Source organism: Desmodus rotundus, chromosome 3, assembly GCF_022682495.2.
Source record: "Desmodus rotundus isolate HL8 chromosome 3, HLdesRot8A.1, whole genome shotgun sequence".
Classification (NCBI taxonomy): Eukaryota; Metazoa; Chordata; class Mammalia; order Chiroptera; family Phyllostomidae; genus Desmodus; species Desmodus rotundus.
Genome location: NC_071389.1, coordinates 109,608,023 through 109,634,258, shown reverse-complemented (window position 1 = coordinate 109,634,258; position 26,236 = coordinate 109,608,023). Strand labels below are relative to the sequence as shown.

Here is a 26,236-nt window from a genome sequence, read left to right as displayed (position 1 = left end):
GTGGCCAAAAAAGCACCTTTGTCTTCAGGGTAATTCGGGGCCACTCATCACTTGACTCATTGTTAAACATTTGGAGACAAGGAAATCAGGGAGATCAAATTCCCCAATGACTGGAAAGTTATCAGAATCCTTCCAACAAGAGAGCTCGCTTGGACCCAGGGATTGTGCAACAGGTGGGGTTGGGGGCCTTCCTGCCAGCATCTACCCTGCCTCAGTGTGTGTTTTCTTCTGCAGTTCAGTCACCTGGCTGTCTGGGGAAGCATGCTGATCTGGCTGCTGTTTTTTGGTGTCTACTCAACCATCTGGCCCACCATTCCTATTGCTCCAGATATGAAAGGGCAGGTCAGTGCTACTAACCGTGAATGGACTTTCCGTGTCTCGTGACAGTGATGCTTTGCTGTGTCTGGTCTTTCGCTGTCTCATGACGACGACGAACTTCAGGAGAGGTTGGTATTGCCTGCAGCCATCACAGTGTATCAGGAGGTAAACAAAACAAATCAAGCACATGGAAGAGGTTGCCCAGTCCACAGAAATGGCATTTCAAATTTTAACTATTGTGAAAATTGTCCACCCAAGTCCTCTGACCTGCCCAGCATGTCCAAATTTCTGTAGTGAACTATGTGTTAAGTACACACAGTTCTGATGTGTACATTTCATGGCTCTTGGAAAACTGGAGGTGTTTTGAGTCACTCATAATCCAATGAATATGTTGATTGTAGTTTTGATGTTAAATGTATATTTATACTCTGATTGGTTGACAGTCCCCTGTGAAAGATAAATTTAATAACTATTAATCAGATCATAAATTAGTCAAAATATCTCATTATTCATCTCTTAAACTAGAGAGGCTGAGATTGGAGACTTTTATACTTCTTGGAATTTTTTTCATGTTTTCTTTTCTTTATATTTTCATTGTGTAGTGTTTGAGATTGAGCCATCAACAGTGAAATGACAGACTGACTCTTAGAGTCCCACAGTACCAGGTCTGGAGAGAAGCTTGAGAGCGCTGGGTTCTAAACCTCCTCAGTTTACAAATGAAGCTCCATAAAACCAGGCCCTCCAAGCACAGAGCCAGCACCCCCACTTCTAGTCCATTTCCTGAGTCCCTTAGATCCTGAGTTTCCTTCCCAAACAGTCAAAATCCCACTTCTCAAGCCCTCCTGCTTCTATCCCCAGATCCATGCCAGTGTGAACACCCCTGGGCCTAAGGGGCAACTATTTGCAAAGGATGTGCTTTGGGCCCATTGGATGCTTGCACTGGTGTAGTCCAACATTTGCATGTGGATGCTGTGCTATGGGACAGGACCAAGATGGGAGGAAAGAACTGTGGGTCAGGGCTTCCTCTGTATCCACGGGTGTTCCCAGCCCAGAAATACATATTTTGGGGGCAGGCCTATGCAAGGCATACCTGGCCACTATCATCTTTGCCTTACTTATTCTACAGAAATGAGCTAAAACTCCTGGGTCTACTCTAGTCCAGGTACATGTCCAACAGCTGTTTCATGTGAGATAAACCAGAGGCACTGCTTACCTCTTTCACTTGGTAAATCAACCAGCTGATGTACCCCAGGGTGCCCGGGGCCTCCTCAGGGTGCAAGTGCTGAGTGGGATGGACATGGCCCACTGGAGTGGGCTGCTATGTCCCCTAATGCATCTTTACTTTATGTAAGGAACAAGGATAAACACATACACACTTCTCAGTCCTTTTCCAAATCCACATGACAGAGGAGATTACAGAGCAGTGAATGGATCCAGGAGATTGTTCTGTAGCAAAATGAGCATTCACTAGCAAAGAGACTTTGTACATTTAAAGAAATTGGCTACATTTTCAAGCAATGCGGTTTGTCTCCAAAAAGCAAGTCAAGACAAGTATTTACAACGATGATGACCACTTGGTAAGGTGGCGGTGTCTAGATGTCGGCCTCGGGTTGCCTTCCTTCTGGGTACGGGTAGGTGAGGTCTGGTGAATATTTTGTTCAGGGATGTTACTGTGCAAGACAATAAAAGGGACTGCAGCTATTGCTGTGGACAGTTTGCTAAGTTAGAGGAAAGTGACAGCTGACAGGATGGGCTTAGCTGACATGTGACCGACAGGCCAGCAAGGCCAGTTCCTTTGAAAGCCACTCCCAGTGCCCTCAACTCGAAGGCTGGTTGCTGACTCTCACTCTCAGCAAGAGGTTGACATTCAAATGCGGGGGACCACACTGTCCGTGCAGTTACTGACATGCCCTGTTTTCACTATCCAAGGCACATGCTGGTCTGTGTGGTTCGGAGGTTCAGCTTAATGGTGAAATTTCCACAGTTGGGGACTTTTTGAAGAAATTTAATGAGCTATTCCTGCCATCTAAAAGCAAGGAAAATGTAATATTAAATCACAGGTCACTTTAGTATAAAAAACCTTGTATTTTTTACATAAACCATGTCATTTTAACTTTTTGTTGGTTGGTTTGTTTCTGTGAGGCACATGATGTTTGGAAATCGAACCTGGCTGGCTGAGACTGAGGCTTTCGTTGGACATTGAATGAGACGATTAATGTATTCTTCCTGTCCCTGAGTTTCCACTGTCTGTGTTTAAGAACCATTATCACCTGCAGTCCTTCTCTGGGAAGAGCTCTGCGTGGGGAAGGCATGTCAGAAAATAACCTCAGAGCCAACTTTAAAACTCTTTACTTGGTATCTGCCACCCAGTGGTTTGTTCACTCTTTGAGAAGTGGTAGAGAAGTACTAGAAAAAAAAACAAACACTTTTTAACACTCTAGAAAAATCACCTGAGTGGAGAGTGACTAAAAGTTGCCTGAAGTCTAGTTTCCTGCTGCCTCTGAGGGAAGATGGGAACTCGACTGAGACATAGTAACAGGAATTGACTTCTTTGGGGGCTATTGAAAAGATGCTCGAGCCACACCCATCCCTTTTGTTCTAGTTTGATGTTATGAACTGAATGTGTGTGTCCCCCTCAAATTCATATGTTGAGGTTCTACCCCCAAGGTGATGGTATTTGGAGGTAGGGCCTTTGGGAGGTAATTAGGTCATGAATGGGGTAAGTAGGACAAGAAGAGGTCAGGGAGCTCGCTCACTTGTTTTCTGCCATGCAAAGAAACCAGGAGAAGCTAGACACCTGCAGCCTGAAAGACGGCCCTCACCAGACCCTAGTGTCGGACTTCCAGCCTCCAGTACTGTGAGAAATAAATACGTCACCCAGTCTATGGTATTTTGTTATAGTAGCCAAGCTAACACAGTTGGTGAGTGCTTAGGAGGGAGGGGTACTCTGGGCAAAGACTGCTTTATCATCATCATCATCATTATCATCATAAGACTGTAGTTATTTTTATAAACCACTTTTTGTAGCTTATGAAGCAGCAGGTATTTGGCAAGTGAGCATGGTTCCTTTGAGCTCTAGAGGGAAACTAGCGTCTGATGGCAAACGGCATTTCTCACCCAGCAGCCAGAGACAGACTCCACACAAGGAACAGTGTCTATTCATAACACCATAAACTGTTGAAAAGATGCATTGTTTCTGCTGGGGTTTCCTAAACTAATTTGATTAAATATTTCTTTGTCTTGTTCATTATATTTGGGGTTTTTCTCATGAGGGGGAAGGCAGGTTTTCCCTTGAGGGCAAAGGAAAGGAAGGCTGTAGAATGAGAGTGATTTTCCACTGTCAAAGAGTCTTTTTCTTCCCTAAGGCACTTCATGGTATGGTGCCCTAAACCCAACCAGCCAACGAGACAGGAAGTCCCAGGGAAAGTTTCTGAAATCAAAAGAGTCATCTGTATACTTCCTCTCCGGAGAATGTGCAACATTTGTGGGATTTTTAAGGAACGCCCTATTTTTCCATTTTTCTAGACCCAAGTGCAGTCTAAAGTGAATTAAAAACTCAGGTTATATCTGTCCTGCAGATAGCAACGAAGTCCTCGGCTGAGGAACATGTGCGATGATGTTTCCCTGTAATAGTGGGTGATGAGCTTTTCTGTAATGGGTCCTCAAAGCCAGTGCTTAAAGGTGAATGACAAACTTCCTCTAGCCCCAAGTTGTCTGCTGAAGTAGAGCTTTGAATTAGAGAGATGAGAACTTCGCCTAAAACTGGATCAGGAAATGTGCTTATATTTTCTTATATATGTTGTTACTCCTCAGAGCTTTTCATTTTAGGAGTGTCAAAGGAGATGCCATCCTATTTGACCTCTGTTTAAAAGTCAAGCAACCTGCTCCAACTAGCTTTGTAACCTTTGGTAAATCATTTAACCTGCATTAAGTTCCTTATCAGCAAAGTCGAAATAATATCACCCACCCCCAATACCTCAGAGGAGTGTGGTGAAGATATAATAAGATAACCTACAGGAAATGCAGACTCTTATTTTCCCTGGAGTGACCAATTACTTTTTAACTTTTATAAATAGAAATATCGTGATTTAAATGCTCAATTCTTTTGGCCATAGAACTTCAATATTTTATAGATTCTAGATGTGATGTTTCTCTTTAAGGTCCATCGACCACCTGCATCTGAATCATCTGGGTTGCTTGTGAAAATGACAAGTTCCCTCCAACAGCAACACCACAAAGTGCGTGCTTGGAACACACACACACACACACTGAATCAGAGTCTCTGGGTGTGGGGCCCCAGCCTTCGAATTTTAATAAATCTCCAGGCTATGCTTCCCTTAAAATTTGAGAACTGCTCTAAAACACCTAAAATATTACTCTGTGACAATGTGTAAGCCAGTGCTGGGTGTTACAGGAGAAGATGGTATATTTAAAATATTCAGAACTGTAAAATATTAGTTATGCACAACTGTACTTCCCGCGTATGGTGGTTATGTAAGACACAGCCTTAGTGCCAGTGACCGCTTCAAGGCATCTGGCTCTCTAAACAGAGGATTATACCAAAAGACATTACATTGTTCGCTATGGAAAAACACTTCTCACCAGCTTTGGTGCTTTTTCTTTAAAATTCTTTTCATTGCTAGTAAAACAGGAGGGAAAAACTTTCACTTCAAAGCCTACAAACTGCTAACTCTGTCTGCAATGCCAAGCTCCAGGCTCCAGCCAGTTTCTGGCATATGACAGGCTTTTTTTTTATCCTAAATACAGGAATAGGTTTACCTTGGAGTTTTATATATGTGCTCGTGTATACACAGTGCAAACCCCAATGGACTAAAAGCAGAGGGAGGAATTGTTGCCATTTGCCATCCTTGAATCTTCCCTGAGTAATCGCCTTCCCCTGGATATACAGTCTCAGGCCCAGGTAGTTTCCATACAAAACCCAAAAAGAGAGGTTTCGTTTCCAAGTTGCCTGTGTTCAGAAGGCAAGTCGAGACACAGTGGTAAAGGTCATGTCGAACACCGTCCTTGCTCAGCTGTGGTTCCAGAATGTCTCCGTAGGATAGACGCCAGTCTAAGATGGATTGGCCTTGTCTTCAGGTTGACTTTTTGTAATGTGGGGACATGGCTGTTTGGCCCCACCTGTCATCCTCCTTCTCTGTTTCCTAAGGGGGCCTAGTTTGCATCCACACAACGTGCCTTGTGCAAGAAGCCCAGCACCGTAGGGAAGTCATTTCCGCCCCTGACTCCAGGGAGAGCATGATCCCAGCCCTGTGCCTTATGGAGCGGCTCAGAAACCCTGGATGAGATGCAAGGTGGCATCACTGGCATGTTCTGAGACAAAAGCCTCTTTGCTCCTGAAAGAAATCCACAAAAAGGCGGCCTTTTCTTTTGCATGACATGGGTGCTATGTGGTGCCTGGGATTGTTCAGCCACAAAGAGGGAACCCAGAATCCTCCTGCTGCTACGAGACATGGAAGAGAAAAACAAACAAAAAAAAGGGCTCTCGTGGAGCCAGCCTTGAAGCCACCTCCCACACAGGCTCACCAGGCAGCATCCTCGGCATGTGCTGCCTGCACTTTCTGAACAGCAGCTGCACAGGAAACAGCAGGTGCACAGGAACCAAGGAGATAGGTGATTTTTTAGAATCAGGCTTAAGGCTTTAACATCACATATTACACTATACTTGAAGTTGGGTGCTTGTAGATTTTTTTCAAGATTTAATAAAGAGTTACTTTATTGTTGCAATTATTAGGGTTTTAGGTAATAACATCCCAGTGACACCTAATGTGGATATTGCAGCCTTATTGGAATTACCTTTAATACAGCAATATTGAAATACAGCAACAGTATTGAATGGAGTAGGTCCTTTTTACCTCCAATAATGTATTTCAGGAGACTGTGGTCTGGCTAGCGTAATAAGTGCTCTGCCTTAGGAGGTAGGAAGTCCCATCAGTAGGGACTTTCCTGTTGTTTTGAAATAACTTGCTGTCATCTTCTTTGTAGTTTTCTTGTGTATTGAGCTTGGATAAATTATTTGTTGACATCAACTTATATTTTGACTTTTAAACTTGTACATTTTTTTGTAACAGTAAGGCTGCTTTAGCTCTGGCCAGGTAGCTCAGTTGGTTGGAGCATTTTCCCAATTCACCAAGGTTGTGGGTTTGATCCCTGGTCAGGGCACATATGAGAAGCAACCGATGAGTGATAAATGAGCAGAACAACAAACCAATGTCTCTCTCTCTCTCTGTCCAGCTGTCTCTGTAACTCTCCCTTTCTCTCTAAAAATCAATAATTTTTTTTAAAAAAGACTGACTTATAAGAAGGAACATGTGAACACACCATGTTTCTGAATGACATTATTACCTAAATAAATAACAATTTGAGCAAAGTGAAGGGGGTACATACTTCCTGGTTTCTCATGTTTCTGTAACTCTCATCACCCGAGTCCACAGGTCCCCCAACCAGATGTGTTCGCTTTCCTTAAAGGCTCCTCACACTATTTCCTATTAGAGGCAATTGAAAAACTGAAAAGAATTGAAACTAGAACAGAAAATTCTTCACTGATAATGAAAAGTGATTTCAGATTCTTTCTATAGTTGGGAACGGGACCAGCACCCACTTCTAGTTGCTTCCGTGTCAGTGCAAGGCCTGAGGGATCAACGGAATTAGTCTGCATTGACGTGGCCCTCATCAAATTTCTTTCCTGCACAAATCTTAACAGTGAAAGTAGGATTTTTTAAAAAATCCTCGCCTGAGGATATGTTTTCATTGATTTTAGAGAGAGAAAAGGAGAGAGAGAGAGAGACATCTATAATTGCCTCCTGTATGCACCACAAGCAGGGATTGAACCCACAACCTAGGTATGTGCCCTCACCGGGAATTGTACCCACAGCCTTACGGTATATAGGACGACGTTCCAACCAACTAGCTACACTGGCCTGGGCAAAAGTGGGGTTTGAACTAAACTAACTTAATGCCTAAGAAATGTATAAAGTTAAATCTGTTGCTCATAATATTCATAATTGTGCCATTTCTGAGCCTCAGGTTCATCAGGTCTGTGAAGTGGATGATATCCATATTTGGAGTTAATAGGGACATTTAAGAAAATAAAGCATAGAAAATAATAGGTAATATTTATTGAGAAATTATGATATCTCAGGCAAAATATACATTCCTATAATATGCTGCAATATACAATTGCTGCATGCGTAATGAATTATGCATCAGCTCATCTGAGAATCTACAATTGTGTGAGGGAAGGAGGGTTAGAAAGAGAGAACAAGTACCTTGGTTGGTCGGGCCAGGCGTGAGTAGCTGGGACTCCTAAGTCTGCTGGATGCCAGGGTGTGAGCCCCAACACTCTGTCTCCGTGGCAAGCTCCCAGGGTGATTGTCTGTACAAATCAGGTGTTGAATAAATGTCCATCAACTCTCCTTAAAGTATTGTTTTTATTAAATTGTATCTGAAGTGACTTACCCTACACGGTAAAAGGAATTTTTAAAACAGAAATGTGGAGTTAAAAGGCATCAACTTACTTTGTGTTTGAGCAGCGGTCTTCTGCCCCCGCCCCCACCCCCGCCCCAGGAAAGCAGGCTTCACACGCCGTCGTTTGCAGTGCGTTATGGAAAGCCTTAGTCCTCTCCCTGCACAGTTCTCTCCATGTTGGCAGTTTATTTTATTTTGGCCTCTTGTTTCAGGGATGCCGTGTGCTAATTAGAGGCCAGGAGGCTTTGATTGTGAGTTATTTTTCTCTTGGGTTAAAGGTTTTGTTGTGGTGTTGGTATTTGTCATTCATTCTGATGTTAATTTTTTAAATGTCTGTCAGCAAATTAAAGTACACATTACATGCTGATTTTGTTTGTTTGTAATATTTATATTCAGTGGTCACAGAGTATGTTTGATGTGGTTTTGAACTTTTCCTTTCTCCAAACATGTGGAAATGTGTATGTGAGGCCCGAAGTTGAGATTCGGTGTGGGGGTTTGCTTCTCCGACATCTGCCTTGTCTGCTGAGCGTAGCTGTAGCTCTCCCACCCAGAGACATCGTGTTCTTTAGCTTTGTTCTGTTGAAGAGGTAGAGGTGCCTGGGAAAGGCCACCAGATAAAGGGTTTGTGGAAGAAAAGACAACCAGGGTTGGTTAGACTAAAAGGGGGGCGTGGGGGTGGGAATAGAATCAGCATGCTATTAAGCATGTGCCAAGGTTTTCTTGTTCTGTATAAATGATGATGTAAAGTTATTGTTGACAGTATCCAAGACCAAAATACTGAAAGGACTTAAAGTGTGTGAGATTTTCAGTTACCGTTGTTGCCATTGGCATTATAAAACATCAAAACATCCATTGAGGAGATCGTGTGCTTTTTAAACCTGGATTAACCAGCTGTCATAAGGATTTGGCATCCCTTTGGCTGAAGACAGGAAAGAGAAGCCTAGGTTACCTGGGTCTGTGTTGATAGTGCTCTTTCATTTGTGGGTGGGGGCGGGGCAGTAACTCTTGCAACCGGATTTCGATAAAGGATAGAATGCACAAAAGGGCACATTTAAATGCTCAGACGCTTCAAGTGTGCTGTGAGGGCCAGCCCCACCCACTCTGTCAGCAACAGCAGAGACACCTGTGCATCCTGGGTGCAGTGGCATCCTGTCATCTCTCGCCTGCCCTACACCTCTTTCTCCTTTTTCTGGTCACAGGCCCTAAATCCCTCCTCCTCTTTTGGAATGTGCATCCAAGCAGTGCTGGTCTCTCTCTGCTCTTGTTCTGGGTCTGGGTCTGGGTCTGGACCCACCACGCAGGTCTACTCAGCCAGAATCTTCTTCTCATGGACCATGGCAGTTGATTCAGAAATGGGCATGGCGACCCACATCAGAACACTGAGACACTATTAAGGATTTTGTAATAGAAACAGTGGAAAGAGAAAGCTCTCTTGCTGCTGGGTTTGTGAAGTAGGGATGCTATCCGTCTGGAGCTGCCAGCGACCACCACAGAGAGGATGCCTGGCTGGCTGAATTGCGCACAAGGGAAGCCAAACTGAGAGGAGACTGCATTGCAGGCGCTTGCTCCTGGCTCCCACTCAGCTTGGAGCCAGAGCCACCCCTGAACTGCTAGTTATATAAATCGATGTAGTCTCGTTTTTGCATGAGATACTTCAAGTTAGATTTCTGTTACTTCTGGAAAGAGTCCTAATTAATGAAGAAATTAGTAAGTTACAGACACAAATGGTAAAATTTGCCATCGTTGTTGTATTAGAGAAAAGCAGCTGTTGAATGTTCCCTACTGCGACTCTCCCAACTTGGAGTACCAAGGGGCTGTGCCTCCATTTTGTGGCCTTCAGCATGTTCCTCGCCCTCCATCCCACTTAAGAAACGGAAGACAGGCTTGAGTAGGACTCACTGTTGGAAACAGAGATGGAAGGAAATGGAAGGGAGGCCTTCAAAGGGAGGCCTCTTTGTCGGCACCAACCATTCAAAATGGCTTAAGAGTCAAGTGCTCCTGAGTAGCGCCGTTCAGTGGAGATATAATGGAGACACATGTAATTTTAAATGTTCTTTCTAATGGCCCCATGAAAACGGTAAAGTGAAACAGGTTAAATTAGTTTTATTAATATGTTTAGCCCGATATTGCCAAAGTATTATGACTTCAACATGTAATTGACATTAAAAGAAACTGTTACTGAGGTAACTTACATTCTTTTTCTACTAAGTCTTTGAAATTCCATGTGTATGTTAGACTTACAGTACATCCCAGATCAAACTACACCTATTTCAGGTGCTCAATAGCCACATCTAGCCAGTGGCAACTGTACTGGGCGGCACAGTTTCTCATTCACAGAGATTTGAAAACACAGAGTCACTCTCCAAAGCTAAGGTGGTACAAGTGAGATCGAGAGGTCAGAAATGCAGCTGCTGGGAGCTCCAGGTCCCTCCCCTGCACCCAGGTGAGACCTGACTTGGATTTCCACCGCTTGCAATAAAAGGGCCTGGGCTCATACACAAGGCTTTCCCTGAAAAATAAAATGTGGGACAACTGAGCTGTTAATCTATGCTTAGTAAGTGCTTCATGCAGAGTTGGTAAACTAAGATTTATAAAGCATGGCTGGTGGCTGGGGTGGGGTGGAGGGATGGGGAGGAAATGTAGACAATTGTAACTGAATAAAAATAAATTAATTAATTTAAAAAACTAAAAAAAAGATTTATAAAGCATGGATCTGACTTCTAATAGCTCTTCCAAAGCGTTGGGTAACATCCAACCACTTCCTCCCGAATGCGGGAAGGAAGAGGTCAGGATTCGGGACTTCGGTCACGTTTATGTCATGCTGCAACCGGCTGAGCAGTAAACACCGAAGCCGCTGAGGATGAATGGTCTGTTCCTAGCAAATAGTTAATTTGTTCGGTAAGTGGCAACTTACGAGTACAATTATTATCCTACTTATTAACTCCTAAGATTGTGCAAGCCCTTAGTCCTTTTATCCTTCTAGAGTTTATCCTTCCCCCATCATTATGCTGAATTCAAGCAGTATCATTTTTACCTCCTAAATATCTCTTACATATGTCTCCTTCCATGTAGGTCTGGTCCCATCCAGTTAATTGGTGCTGCAGCATTTCTTGCCTGGACCATTGCAGTAGCCTCATGACTGGTTTCTTAGCACCTGACTGTCTGGATCTGTTGTTCTGCTGTAGCCAAAATAGTCTTTCAAAACACAAATCCGATGTGTTTATGTCCCTGGCTTCCCGTGGCCCTCAAGATAAAGTTGCAGGTCATTTACCTGGCCCCGTAGGCCCTGTGAAGGCCCGAGCCCTGCTGCCGTCGTTAGCCCCCTTGGTCTCACCTCGCCCACAGTGGTCTCTGTGCTGGCCAGGGCTAGCCCTGCTTGAGCTCTCACCGTGCCTTTGCACCTCCTCGCCTCACCCCTGCATGCCCTGGTTTCCTCCCTAGCTAATGCCTGATTACACAGTTCTCAGACCTCTGATGAGTCATTACTTCCCAAGGATGCCTTTCCTTGCTTACCTGACCAGGTTAAATCCTCCCAGTACTTGTTCTCTTAAAACAATTTACCTTCCCTTTGTTTCACTTACCACAATTACAAATTTACATTCGTGCATGTAATAACACTTTATACCCACCAGGAGAGCCATTATTTAAAAAAGAAAAGAACAAGTAGTGGCGAAAATGTGGAAAAATGGAATTTTTGTGCACCGTCGGTAGCAATGTAAATGCACCATTGTGGAAAACAGTATGGAGGTTCCTTGAAAATTTAAATATAGAATTACCATATGATTCAGTGATTCCCCCCTAAGTATATATTCAAAAGAATTGAAAGCAGGATCTCAAAGAGATATTTCCTCGCCCTTATTTATAACAGTAGTATTCATAGTAGCCACAGGGTAGAAGCAACCCAAATGTTCATGGACCCACGAATAGATATATAAAATGTTACCTATACATAAAATGGAATATTATGCAGCCTTTAAAAAGAAACTCTGTCACATACTGCAACAGGATGAATCTTGAGGACATCATGCCAAGTGAAATAAACCAGTCACAAAAAGAAAAGCCTGTATGATTCCACTGACTCGAGGTCCCTAGAGCATTCAGACTCCTAGAGACAGAAAGCGGAAGGGTGGTTGCCAGGGCTGGAGGGAGGCGCAGACGAGCTCCGTGTTCAATGGGTGCAGAGTTTCAGTTCTGAGAGACAAAAATGTTTTAGAGATCTGTTGCACAATAATGTGAATATAGTTAACACTACTGAATAAATATATTTAAAAATGATTAAGATGGTAATTTTATGTGTTTTTACCACAATTTTTAAAAATTTACGTTTATGTGATTTCATAATTAATATGAGTTTCTTCCTCTAAACCAGGGGTGTCAAACTCATTTTCACCGGGGGCTACATCAGCATCGTGGTTGCCTTCAAAGGGCTGAATGTAATTTTAGGACTGTAACTACTCCTTAACTAGGGGCAAGGAGCTCGGCACTGCCGCCGGGTAGAAACAAGGTGCCGGGCGGGATAAAACAAGGTGGAGGGCAGATTTGGCCCGCGGGCCTTCTGTTTGCCACCTGTGATTTAAACAGTAAGCTCTGTGAGACATGCTCTTCAATATATCCTTGCCACCTACCGCCCATTTTTTTCTGGCATCCAGTGAATATTTAAATGAGTGAATGGATAAAATTAAATTAAGCACCTCTCCTATAGAATTGGGGAGTGTAGTTAGCTTTGTGCCATAGGTGCTTAATATCTGTTTGATGGTTTGATAACACAAGCAGATGACAAGTACCTGGACATTTGGAAATAGCCTCGTACAGGGTTCTCACATGATAAGTGATTGATAGATGAACAAATTTAGCATTTTTAGAAAGAAAAATGTGCTAAATAAAAACAAAAGAGTACCACACACCATGCACTTTTCCTACAAAAAGAATGATTTCTAGTTACAAAGCTTTTAGACCTTTTTCAGTTAAAATTTTAGTCAACTATTTCAGCTACATGGGTGGCTTCTGTGGTAATATTCTTTGATATTGATATCTGTAAAGGGTTAATAATAAAGTTTAGTTCCTTCCTGGAAAATGTTTCTTTGGAACTGATATTAAAGAAAAGGCAAAAATGGAATGAAATGGATTTGTTGAATACCTAATTCAAGGAAGTTCTGCGCGCATCCTTGTGCAATGGTTTTACTATGGGAGATGAAACTGATGAACGTGGTGGAACACAGATAGTTGGAGCAGAAATGTGTGCTCCCTAAGCTGGCACATCACTGGGCAGCATTTTCATTATTATGTTGAAGGGATTGGTATTTTTGGAGTCACAGATATAAGCACAGAATTGGAGAGGAGGTTTGGGTCAACAAAATGTCAAATTTAGGTACAGTTTAGTTAGCAGCTGGCCTCTAATAAATCTTGGGTGATTTTGTGGAACAAATGGACCTTCTATGGCAGGATTGTTCCTTAGTCAGATGGCAGAGCCGCCTGGGCCTGTGGATCACCTTCGAAGAGGCTTAAAGCGTGGGTGGATCTGGTTCCAAGACTCAAGCCAGGGCATAAAATTTTAGCGTCAAGTAAAGTGACATTACAAAAAAAAAAAGGTTCAAGATTTGATAAGTCTGTTCCCAAAACACAGCATCTTAATTAAAGAAAAGAAAAATCAGTAAATAAAGTGATTGTGCATCCAGGAAGACCAGAAGAAGCAGACGTGGGAAAAAGGAAAAGGGAAGGCTAGTGACTGGCATGGGGAGGATGAGAAGCCACAATGTGGTGGGGAGAGCCAGGAGAACGGGAGAGCCGGGGAGCCGGGGAGGAGGGGCCTTCAAACTTTCACTAAAGGGAATTTCAGGGTCGTTGAGAAACATCCCTCAGTGTGGCATCAAGAAAGAATAAGATTGACCATGAATAAAGGTCCTGTAACATAATGTGTCAGAATTTTGCCTTTTTATGATATTGTGGGAAAAGTAATTCTTAGAAACAAAAGGAAATACAGGGCATATGAATGCTATTTTGCATTAATCTTTCTGACTGCTAAATTGGTTAAAAATTAATATTTTAAAAAATCACCCTTGTTTGGGCCATAAAGATTTTTTTAATCCTTCCAACATTAAAAGAGAATTAAATATTACATTAGGGCATTAAATAGTTTTCTATAATATAAACTTATTGAGATTTCTTAAGAATCTAAGATGATCACGATTTTGGAAAATAGTTTCTTAGGCTAGAATAGTTTGTTTTGCACAGGTAATATAAAATCAAGAAGCAACTTTAGGTACCAACTTCCAGTCATAAGATAAATAAGTTGTGGGCATGTAATGTATACCATGGTGACTATATAATTCTATGCTATAGTTTATAATACTATAGTTTATAATAATGTACTGGTGACTTATAATTCAAAGTTGCTAAGAGAGTAGATTATTAAAGTTCTCATTACAAGGAAAAAGTGTCTCACTGTGTGAGGTGGTGGGTGTTGGCTGGACTGGCGGGATCACACAGATGCACGCCAGATCAGGCCGCTTCACACCTGAAACTGACAGTGTTGTGTGTCAGTTACATCTCAGGAAAACCGGCAGCGGGTGGAGAAGCAACTGTAGATGATTAAGAAATTCTTCTTAATCATTTGTTGGGACTTGTTCATTTTGTGAAAAGAAAAACTAATTCCTTTTTCACAGTGTTTTCAATGGTTCAAACTTAATGAAATAAGGTTCATGGAGGCAGTCTTCTCATAATCCAGCACAAATGTGAATTCTATTCGAGCCTTTTATGAAGTCCTCCCACACAGGTCATCTCAGTGATGGATTGCCACCTAGTAGATGCCATTTTAGGGCCACTTTCTCCCGAAATGTTTTTGTTGTTGTTGTTGTTTTAAGAAAATTACTTCTGTATTCCTCAGTACCATCTCTGTAACTACCAAGATTGGGTTGTATTCTAGAAAGTTGCAGTTTGGACCCAGAGCTCTGCAGAGTCCACCTCTTCATCCTCCAAACTTCTGACAGGGTGAACTGAGCTTCTGAATGTTGAAACTCCAAAGCTTGAAGAGCTGATGAATAATGCGATGTATTTGGAGTTGTACTTTTTGTAGATTCTCCATTACATTTTGCCTTCAGTTTCACAGAGAGTTGTTTATATTCATTAGTTCTATTTATATTTGGCTTCTTTAAAGCTCATTTTTTATTGTTTTTCCCATTTGATGCCCCCTATCATTTCTGCCCCGGCTCCTCACTTAACTCTAGTTCTCGTTCACTAGTAGTTGCTAGGACATCTCTTCTTGTGTTTCTTAGAGTGAGTGCCTTTCTGAACTTTTGTTCACTGCTCTGGCAGCTTGAGTTTAAATTTTAGTTTATGGATCACAGTTTTACCAAAAGAACCTTCTCTGAACCAACACCTCTTGGGTTCACTACCAAAATTACCATCATCATGAATTCTGAAGCCACTTAAGGAGCCCCCAGCTCTTCAGCCCTGGCTTGGAACGTCACTTTGTTCATTAAGGACTCATTCAAGACATTCCTTATTACATATAGTTGCCAATAAGGGGAAAATTCTTTTTTTCTAGTGGCTTCCTAACAGAGCTGCAATGTGCATGGAAAAAGAGGCCTTAAGACTTGAAATACATATGTCAATCTTAGCAGATTGCATTAGAGAATAATTTGGTAAATTAGATCGTAAGCAAAAGTTTAATAGTTGAACCACTCACTTTTACTCAGCACTGGAGAAAAATGGGTCTCCAGCTATTCACTTTAGATGGAAAACTGCTGAGGCACGACAGACCCCGCTGCATGTGGAGGACAGTTCATTGTGTGAGGACGCCATGACTGAGGTGAAAGGGGAGGGCTGCACACATGAAATGGGCGGCCCCTCCTCAGGAGTCACCAATCGGGCCCCTCAGACATGCCGGGTCACTTGATATTTGTTGTGTAGTTTGTATCAAAGCTCATGAATAATGTTATAGAATAGTAACCATATGGTGAACCTAAACAATTTGGACTAATTCTGTGTCATCCACATGCTGGGCCTCCCAGCACCTTGCATCTGAAATACCTAAAGCACATCTCTCTGTTGTCTTCTTCTCACCCGAACACATCCCCTCACCCTCCCTCTCCATCCAGCGGCGCCGCCACCCTCCCATCATCACACATGCTTAATTAAACCTGCACGCTACTTCCCCGTCTCTCCCTCATCACCAGAGCCCCATCCAACACATCCAGATAGCGACCCCGCATCCTTAATGTTCACTTTGTGCAGCTGTGTTTTTTGATGCGTGTTATAGCACTTGTGGCACTATATCATGTCTCATGTCCGATATTTTATGTCACTTACTCCAAGAGGGCACACATGATCTGCACACAGACTCGGTCTATAGGACATGTTGAATGGCAGGAGAGGAGAGAGCCTTTGGCATTAAAGACAAGCCTTCCAGTAAACTCAGTTGAGTCAGGACTCTGGATATTGTCTTCTGTTGTGGCTTATTTTCATGAAAAAAATATACCTTAAAACTTAAACTCTTGTTCCCTACTAGTGTCTCTGTTTTAGAAATTCTTTACCCGGCACCCAGGAAAATATCTCCAGCGGTAGCATTAAATGAAGGCTTCTGAGGGAGAGCAGGCTGCTCTAGTGGCCTTTGTCCTTGACTTTGCCAGTTTGGGGCTATAACCCAAACATGCTAAACTTTTCTTTATTAATTATACCAGTCGGGGTCTTGGTTGCAGTGAAAACAAACAAACTGGCTTGACTTAATAAACAGAAAAGCAATAAGAAGAGGGAAGGGTGCAGCCCACAGAATGCATGGAAGGTGTGAAAACCAGGCTCAGAAAGCTGGTAGGACCCACAGAGGCTACCCGGGGACCGTGTGGTCAGGACCTGACCCGGCACTGCTGCCGTTGGCTGTGTGCCTCTGCTAGCCGTGGGTTTGGACCACACCACTGGGAATACTCCTTGAGTTGCCTAAGTGCGGGCCTCTGATGGACAAGCCCAGGTCCCCTGCCAGGCCCAGCAGTTTCCTGTATGCAATGGTTCTTCTAGCGGATTTATTATGAACTGACTTGAATGTGTTTTTAGAAAGATCCTGACAACCTCCCACATTCTCCTGCAAGAACAGAAGAAAAACACAGGAGTTAGAAGGAGCATTCTAGACCTTTTCTTGAACAGCCTCTCTCAATAAGAAGGCAAATTTGCCTAGTTTACAGATAATTGGAATAAGTTCAAGAAGTATAGTTTAAAAAATATTATATTTAGTAATGAGCATAGACAAAGCAAGTCATCCTTGTAAGAAAACTTACAGAGGATGACAGCTTGAGAGAAGGCAACTTGAACTTGGTCCACTTAACAAAGGCAGATGGAAAGGAGGAGGAAGCATCCTGGACAGAAGCTGCAGAGGAAAGGGCCTGTCCATGGGATGGGCTGTTAGGGGCGGAGGGACTGTGATGTCAAATAATCCTAAAACCAGAACTTAATGACATGTAATTATGTATAATTTGTCAGTGTCTAATGAACTTTAAGTAACATTTTTTCTTTACTCACGCTTCCAGAGTATTCAGTAGCTAGCCCGTGGACGGTTGCCTCTTGGCAGATTTGCCTTGTGGGGAATAGCTAAACATTCCATCTGATTAAAAAGTGTAATTTCCTTGTTTTCTCTGGATACTGGCAAGTCAGCAGCAACCAAAAAAGAGAAGAGGGTAGATGTGATTAGTATTATTTCACCATATTCTTGAAAACACTGTGGTGGTTTCAGCTTCAGCGAATCAATTACTAAAACTAAGGGAAGTTGCTCCCCGGCCATAATCCTTACATGAGGCCTTAAGTGGTAATGAAAAGTTTGAGGCAAATTTTTTTTATGAGGCAGGATTTAAACGTGGTGAGGGTCTTTCTAGAATACATATAAATGTACGGGAAGAACCTTTGCAAAGGAAAGAGTACTGACTCCTCCTCATCATCACACGTTGTTATGTACCCAATCTCATCCACCCCTGCACGCCCCAAAAGCTATTCAGCGTAAGTTAATCTTTTCAACAGAAGCAGCCAACTTTTCTAGCAAAGGAATTTGACGTTTTTGTGGTTTGGGTAAAAAGGTAGTTCATTTTACTGGTTTCTTGATGAAATATGTTTCATGATAAATTCAATCTTTCCTTAGAAAAAAATTCTCCAAATCTACTTTTCTGTGCAAAATTCGACATGAAAGCCATTCTCTGTTGAAGCAGCCAAATATTGAATTTGTGTGGACCTAGGCAAACAGTTTTGGGTCCAAGGTTAAGAATATTTATTGCCGGAGATATTACATGTATTTGTATCCAGGAAGAACAAAAGCCAGCACACTGACACTGGTTTTCAAATATGCTCTTTTGCTTGCTTTTGTTTGGGGGAATGTTCTTCGCCCTGCTCCCCTTTCTAATCCTCTTCCACACCGGTCGAATTTGGAGGGATTCTTGCCAGGGCGAAGAAGCGGAGGTGCGTAGTGTACGAATACACGGAGATCTGCTGGCTTTCCTGTGCGCACTTCAGAGAAGGTTCCTTGCTCTCTGACTTTGGCATCGCATGCAGGAAATGCCTTGTTGGCCTGCCCAATGCAAGAAACAGACCTCCTGCACCTAACCACAGCCACGCTGACATTTCTTATGTGGGGTTACTTTTGCTTTTTGCGTAAAAGTTAAGAGTCGCGGCCTTGCTATTCTACACTTTCTGTAGCTCCCGGGCTTGGAATTTGTGTAGGACTGTGTTTGGGGTTAATAAGACTTGTGGTTTGGCTTTTTCTGTGTCCATTATGCACCTATGGAAAAGGTAGACAGGTAAACAGACTCCCTGTGTGTGTGCTTCTGATAAGCTTAATGTTAGGTCAGATTGATCAGAAAGTTAACATTCACCATTTAGTTATTTGTTCGGGATGTTACTTGTTGTATTCGGGGCAGGTGAGTCCTTCAGTAGCCCTGCTACTCAGCGTGGCCCCCAGATGGGCAGCCTCAGCCTCCTGGAGAGAGTGCTTGTTAGAAATGCTGAATCTCAGACCCCGACCCAGAGCTACTGGACTAGAATCTGCATTTTAAGCAGAGTCCCAGGTGGTTCTTTGGACAGTAACAGTGGAGAAACCCACCCATGCTCCCAGAGTGCCAGAGTCCATTCCAGCAAGATCTCCACCGGAGGGTGGGAGCAAGGAAGCAGGCGACCAGTGGGGCACAGAGGAAGGAGAGCAGGAGGACATTGCCTGAGTTAAATTATGCTCATTAATTCAATTTGAGGCAGGAATGTATGTAAATAAACGCTGGCAGCTGCAGAGGCTCTGTTTCCTGCAGGGCTCAGGCAGGAATGCTGGGGCCAGTGGCCGCGAAAACCTGACTGGGGATCCCTCCGATAGCCCTGCAACCTCGAGATAGTGACGGAAAAGACGGTATTATCATTATTGAATTAGGGAGGCTTTCAATGCAGAGTTAAGTGCCAAACCCAGTGGAACTGGAGAGGCTGCTCTCTCATAGATAAAATCTTAATTATTTAAAAAGCTTAAGCAAACTCAGACTGCTCCCTCCTCTTTTTTAAAATCAATACAGATCAGATTGCAGGGGTTAAAATGGGCAGGACTGTGCCACAGTTTCCCTTACAAAACTGAGTCCATGAGAAACAGGGAAGATAAAATTGAGTTCTGCAGGTTAAGAGCAACTCATTTGTACCATAAAGCTGAAAATGGGTTTGATTCTTGGCACCTCATATTCCTTAACTGTTGGGGGCGGGGGCGTTACCACTGGTTACTTATGTATCACTTCCAGTGCGGTGTGCTGGGCAGAGAAGCTTGCTTGCCTAACTGTTAAAAGGTGGTTCTCAGGCTGTCATTTTTTGGAGCACGTTGAATGTTATTTATTCCAAAAAGACAACTATTTTCCCACTTAAATATTAGCCTCAAGTCCCTTGTCCCTGTTTGTTAATGGAATGGCTATCAATGAGAAGAGCCATGTTTTTCTTCAGTTTTATCGGGAAGTCTTTTCCTTACTGCCGCTGTGCCTGGGCTGCGGCTGCTGCGAAGAACAGGTAACCCAGTGCTGGCACTTTACTGAATGCTTTACATATTTAACCCTCACTACAAGTCCTTTTTACAGACCAGAAACCAAGGCCTGGTGGAGGTAACGAACGTGCTCACGTAGTCAGGAGGGCTTAACCTCAGGCTGCCTGGAGGGCCCCTGGCAGCGGCCACTCACCCCCATACACCCTCTCTCTGAGTCACCCTCCCCCGCCCCAACACCCTCCCTCTCCACGTGCTACCTTCTCTGTGCCCGTAGAGCCCTCTGCATAATTTTATTATGAAAAAATAGTTTAATTGCTACTAAAGACTAATGTGTACACAGTGTCACACCCACTGGATTGTTAGGAACTTTAGAGAAGGGGCTGGCGTAGAATAGGCCCTCGGTGAACACTAAGTAATTCCCCGCATTCTGACCGTCCAGTATCTCTGTCCCTGTGCCTTGCTCTGGTCCTGTAGGAGGACTTGCAAGGTAAGCAGACCTTCTCAACATGGAGCGGAATCTGGGGAAGAGTAGAGAGCCCTTGTCTCTGGGCTTTGTCCCTGCCTCATTACAAGGCGAGAGAAAAGTCCCCTACAGGCCACTCTGGGGGATGCAGCACCTTGTGGCGGGCAGCCACCCCACAGAGCTCCCATTACCCGTGAGGTGAGGCAGCCTGCCTGTGCGAGTCAGGAGGGGACTCGGGGGCTTCTTGCAAGTCACTGAGGCCTTGGTGGAGTCTTGGCGGACACACCGCTTATAGCTTAGAAGGGATTTAAACTGCAGGCTGAGGATGACGGGAACCAAAGCAACAAGTTTCATTTCTAGTGATTTTATTCCTTTTGTACGCACACCCTCTCTCCTCAAGGGAAAGGGAGCTCAGTTGGGGGGTGGGGAGGCACAAAAAGATGAGAAATCCAGCTCTTCAGGCTCATCCATTCTAGCCACCCCCACCCCATATTCTACCTTTCACCAACATCAAGAGAAATTGCTTAATAGAAGGCCAGTGGGCATTTCCCCCCTGCCTCTGTGAAGACCCACCTTTGGGAGGGTGAGCAGCCTTGACTGGCTCTAGCAACCAGCAGAGTTGAAGTGGTCTCTGCTCCCTTCTGCTTCCCAGCAGCATTGCAGAGGGACTCCGCAGGCCTTCAGGATTTAGGATGGCAGGGAACAGTGTTGGAGAAAGAAAATCGTTTCCGGGTTTCATTCTCTGTCACTCATCACCCACATGCCCAACTCCCAGACAGGCAGGGACTGATTTATTTGTGGATGATGCAGCTTCCCCACTGTGCTCCCACTCCCGTTCCTTGCTTGTCTCCTCCAGCTTTTTCTGCTCAGCACCAGCTATCAGAGAGTTGGCCGTGGGAGGAAGCGAGGACACCATTCTCAAATCAGCGTCTGCTTTGGTTGCTTCAAGTTGGCTTCAGAGGAATTCTGCACCCTGGTCACTTGAGCTGGGTCAGTGATAAGTCCTTGCTCTCCATAGACCTTTCCTCAGGGGACGGCTCCTTTCACTCCCAGGCTCTTCCTCCCTGCACTGGCATGAAATGTCCTAAACATGCTTTGAAAAGGAAGATGCTTTAGGAATAGGGTCTGAATCAGAGCACCAGGGTGAAGAGAATTTGAATTCCCTCCTGCTGTGGCTGCTCTCACCTGCTGGCCTCAGGCATGGGCACTGTGCCCTGGAGCCCCTTCAGTTCCTGGGCCCCTTCTTCACACCTCCCCGTCAGCTTCCACCCCTCTCCCTGCTGTGCTGGACTGAGGAACTCTCGACAGAGGTAAAAGAACTTGCAGTGTGGCCCTACCCTGTGTGGCCATTGCCTTCATAGCAAGGACAGACAGGTGGCCTCACTCTGCCACTTGGGCTTCCACTTCCTGCCTTGCCCAGGACTCACTCCATTACTCCAGTCTAGGGGCCAGTCTCCTTTCTTTTGCCTCTTTTCTCCTGTACCTCTTTCCCTGACCCTATCCTTTTCTCCTTCCATCCATCCATCCATGTGGGGTGAGAGGCCTGTTACTTAAGGAGGGGAATTTAACAGCCACATATTAGGTCTGGCTAGTCATCTGAGGAGTATCAGTCAGGTTCCTTTCCGGCTCATTTACAGGATAGAGGGTGACCAGTGTTAGAGTTACCAGCCCACACAGATCAGTCCTAACCAACCCAGAGAAGGCTGTTTTCTTTCTATTCATTCTATAGTCTTGTTTCTCTTAGAATTCAAGTCATAACCTGATAGGAGGGCGGTTCGATCAGAGCAAGGCATTTTTTTCTCTTTTAAAATTGTCCATTTATTCAGCCACAGAGATTGTTTTTATGCATTACTCCTTAATAGTATGCTTATTTACATAGACTCTCTTGTTTACACATCTTATTTACACATCTCTCTTGCCCAGGGTAGTCTAATAAAAACTTGTAATAGCCAGCATTCCTATTGAAGAGAGGGATTTTTCAAAGAAAAGCAAAGGGAACTGCGAGTTCAGAATTTCCCAGAGAAACTCTGGACAACCTGCTACTGAAGAGGATGTGGCAAAACGACCGAACTGAGAGCAGTCTTCCAGGGCGCACACGGCCAGCTCTCTCTGCTGACGCGCCTTTGTTTTAAGTTGCATTTGTTTTGAAGGAAGTTTCTTCTCCAAGGATATTCAGTAGCTAGTCTGGAAATTGGCAGGCAATGTTATATCATCTTTTAGACAAGGTGTATGTTTTTCTATATTTGATATAATCAATAAAATTACATTGTATTTTCCAAAAGCACCTAATATGACACCCGTCCCCCAACAGAACAAGTTGGGATATGGGTGTAGGGATGGTGGAATAAAGTATTTGTTGCTAGGATTACATCATTAATCTAAAGTAGTTCTTGTTCTTTTCAATGTGGAAATGGTGGCATTTGGCCCTAGCTGGGTCTGACTGCGTGTGTTCCGTGTTTTTGTAGTTAGAAGGGGATTCGGTGCCTCTGCTTTATAGACAATGCTGATTGTATGTTGCCCACCCTTTTGGTATCCCTATTTTTTTGTCACGTCAGCAGGTGCAGTGTGCCTTCTGTGGACAGGTCACTAAATCCAGACTAGTAGAGTGAAATACAGCTGGTGCCAGGCATGGCCCACACTCCACATGTGCTGGATGCTGACAGTGAGGGAGGGGAAGCCCTGAGGGCCCAGCCTCAAGGGGCAGAGCATCTCCCCAGGCCACTCCCTGGAAATCCCTGCCAAGCGGCAGCCCAGTACAGCCAGATGGCAGCTCTCTGTGCCATGTGGTCGCTGTTGAATGGCTTAGGGGAAGAATGTTCTGAGATTAGGGGCCTTTTCCAGAGGGTCTGTCAGAGATTAGCCACCATGGGAGTGGAAATCTATGAGAAAAACACAAGAAGGCTTCCAGTCCCAGCACCTTGGTGTTAAATAGGCTTTCTGTGTGTGGGATTGCTGCCTGTTCATTATAGGCTCAAATTTGCAAAGAAAAGAGGGTCAACTTAGGCATGATGACAATACCTAGTCAACTAGGAGACACAGAACACTTTTCCACTTACTTGTCAACGACCCATAATGTCTAAGTGGTCTCTATAAACATCCATGCTGTTGTGATTACATTTGTAGGAAGTTCAGAAACTTGCAAAACTAATTTTTGGAGTTATGGTGATAGTGGCTGCACTTGGGGAGAGGGAGGACGATACAGAAGAAGTATGAGAAGCTTTTGGCTAAGTTTCCGGGCATTTTTTGTTTTGTTCTGTCTTGTTTTGTTTTTTTCTGAGTATGCTCTGCATGGGTATCCATTTTCTGAAAATGAAAAATCACTTGAGAGGTACAAATATATGTGTACTTTGTTGTTATATATTTTACTTTGATGAAAAGTCTACATATAAAAATGTAATATATGAAAATAAGGAAAAACTTCTTTCCTCAATCCAGCTCTCAGTAATAAATTTAGACAAAAGGAGAGAGAAGGCAACAGATCTCAGTAAGTAGGTGTTCCTATGTGCAGCACCCTGAGATACAAACTTTCATCATATCTGCCCTATGAGCTGTTTAGTTTTGAATAATTCTTCTTATTAGGTTTTAGTTTGTCTCAATAGAACATTTTTGAATAAATGTTTCAGTTGTTGCTTATATAATGAATGACCTAAAAAATTCATTTTGATGCACTGACTTGGAAATTACCACCATTTGGATGGCATTAGAATCATGGGAGTAGATGGCACTGTCTGTGGTACGGGAGTGAAGAGATGAAAAAGAGAACAGAGTCCAGAGCCCCCAGGAAGTTCTAGTATTCTCCAGGTGGATCAATGGCCTCCTGCTTACCAGAGGTAGCACAGGTTAGCTAGACAGAGCACCGGGATCATTCTGTAAAGGTTGGTTGAATGATTCAATCTTGTTTTCTCTCTTTTTTTTTTTAGATGCCAATTTTTTTTATTGATTATGCTACTACAGTTGTCCCATTTCCCCCCCCACTCCACTCCATCCTGCCTACCCCCCTCCCTCCCACATTCCCCCCCCCCATAGTTCATGTCCATGGGTCATACTTATAAGTTCTTTGGCTTCTACATTTCCTACACTATTCTTACCCTCCCCCTGTCTATTTTCCATCTATCATCTATGCTACTTATTCTCTGTACCTTTCCCCCCCTCTCCCCCTCCCACTCCCCTATTGACAGCCCTCCATGTGATCTCCATCTCTATGGTTCTGTTCCTGTTCTAGTTGTTTGCCTAGTTTGCTCTTGTTTTTGTTTTAGGTGTGGTCGTTAATAACTGTGAGTTTGCTGCAGCCCTTCTTATATGAAATGTTAAAGGGAGTTACCTAAGAAAAAGAAGATCAAAAATAGGAACAGTAAAAATGACAGCAAACTCACACTTGTTTTCTCTTTAGAAAAGTGAAATGGCTTTGAGCTGCTGCGAAACTTCTTGTCTGGAATCTTAGGTTAGGACCGAAACCTGCTCTGACTTCAGCAGCACCAGTTTTCTTCATTGAAGAACTTTGAAAGATGCCTGTGAATATCCTATATAACATTTTTTGAAACTGGCTGATAAGGAGAGTTTCTTTTTTTTTTTCTTTATCAAGTTTAGAAAAAGCTAAAAACAAAAGGGAAAGCAACCAAATGTGGACATTGTGTGCAGTAGGATATCAAGAGAGTCGACGTGCTTAAGACTCTACAGTGAATTCAAGTGTTGGAGCTGGATTATTCAACCAGCTGGGATAGAGGAATGGGCAAGGTGCATGGGGTCATTCTTAAAGATGGAAATTTTATTGGAATAGGTATATTTCTTTCCATTTGTTTGATATTATGTGAAAATACTACTTCTGATGCTTCTTTTCTCCACCTTATTATGGTGGGTTTTTTTATGACTATGTCAGGAAGCAAACACTTTAAGTTCCACAACATAAGAGAGTTTTTTTAATTAAAGGAATAATTAACTTCTATTTGTACACCATTTTCAGACAATAACTTATTTATTCTACTATTTTTTGTTGTTACTGTTATTGCTTCAATTCTGATCTTCTTCCCCATTTCCCAGCAAAGACCATTGTCTACTCATTTTTATTCAATTTGCCTTATCATCATTTATCATATATAATTTAAATGATTTATTGAAAATAATGCAAGGTTTTATGATTTCAGGAAGTGGAAAATCCCCCTGGGCAGAGGATTGCATGAATACATTTTGTTTAAATCACTTTTTCCCCTCTATTTTTTGGCTAGAGAACTCTTAAAAAATGATTTCATTTCTCTTAAGAAAGTCTTTGAGATGCGGTCTGATCTTAATGCTATTCACACTTGCTTGAGGCTCAATGGTGGATTAATAAAGTATTCCTTAAGAAAGACTATTATTTTAGGCTCAGTGTGGGTTTTTATACAAACCTCAGCTCTTTTCCTGTTGGATATTATCAATACCATTTCCACATCCTCCCTCCCTAATGCAGTAACCTCTTCTTAACCTTCACAGCAGCTGATTACCTGCCAGCAGCCAGCACTCATTGCCCCTAGAAATTGTCTTTTGCTCCTGAAACAGTTCAATCTCTCTTGACTGTTACTTTACTACTATTTATTGGTTTGTCCTATTCTGTGGTCTATCCCTTAAATATAACTGGTCTGAAGGGTTCTTCCCTCAGCCACTTTTTTTTTTTAACTTTCCCACTAGGTTATATCATACATACCAGAGGCTTCAATTTCCAGCTAAAAACTAACAACTTCCAACTATATCTTTAAGCCAACACTTTCTAGTTGCCTACAATTGGGTTTACTTCGAAAATGGAGACAGATCTTTTTCATCTTTTGTATATCTTTAAATACCTAACAGAACACCAGGTACGTAATGTTAATGTAAGTAAATGTTAAATGAATAAAAAACATGCTCATCGGTAAAATTTCTTAATGTCTATGTTCAATTTTATAATTTTATTCTAATGAAGCACCCGCAACGATGATGGAAGCCCCAACACAGATGTTTCCTTTCCCTGACACATAACTGCCCTCCTG

The 26,236-nt window shown here is 43.1% G+C and overlaps 1 protein-coding gene across 4 annotated transcripts in view; it reads left to right on the top strand.

Annotated features, from left to right (window-relative positions):
• ATP8A2 (ATPase phospholipid transporting 8A2) overlaps nucleotides 1-26,236 on the top strand; it is a 590,644-nt gene that overhangs the window by 452,282 nt on the left and 112,126 nt on the right. For all 4 annotated transcript variants that reach the window (XM_053920803.1, XM_053920801.1, XM_053920804.2 and 1 more), the window contains one exon: nucleotides 235-342. In XM_053920803.1, coding sequence (XP_053776778.1) covers nucleotides 235-342 — 108 coding nt within the window. The remainder of the gene's footprint in view (nucleotides 1-234; nucleotides 343-26,236) is intronic.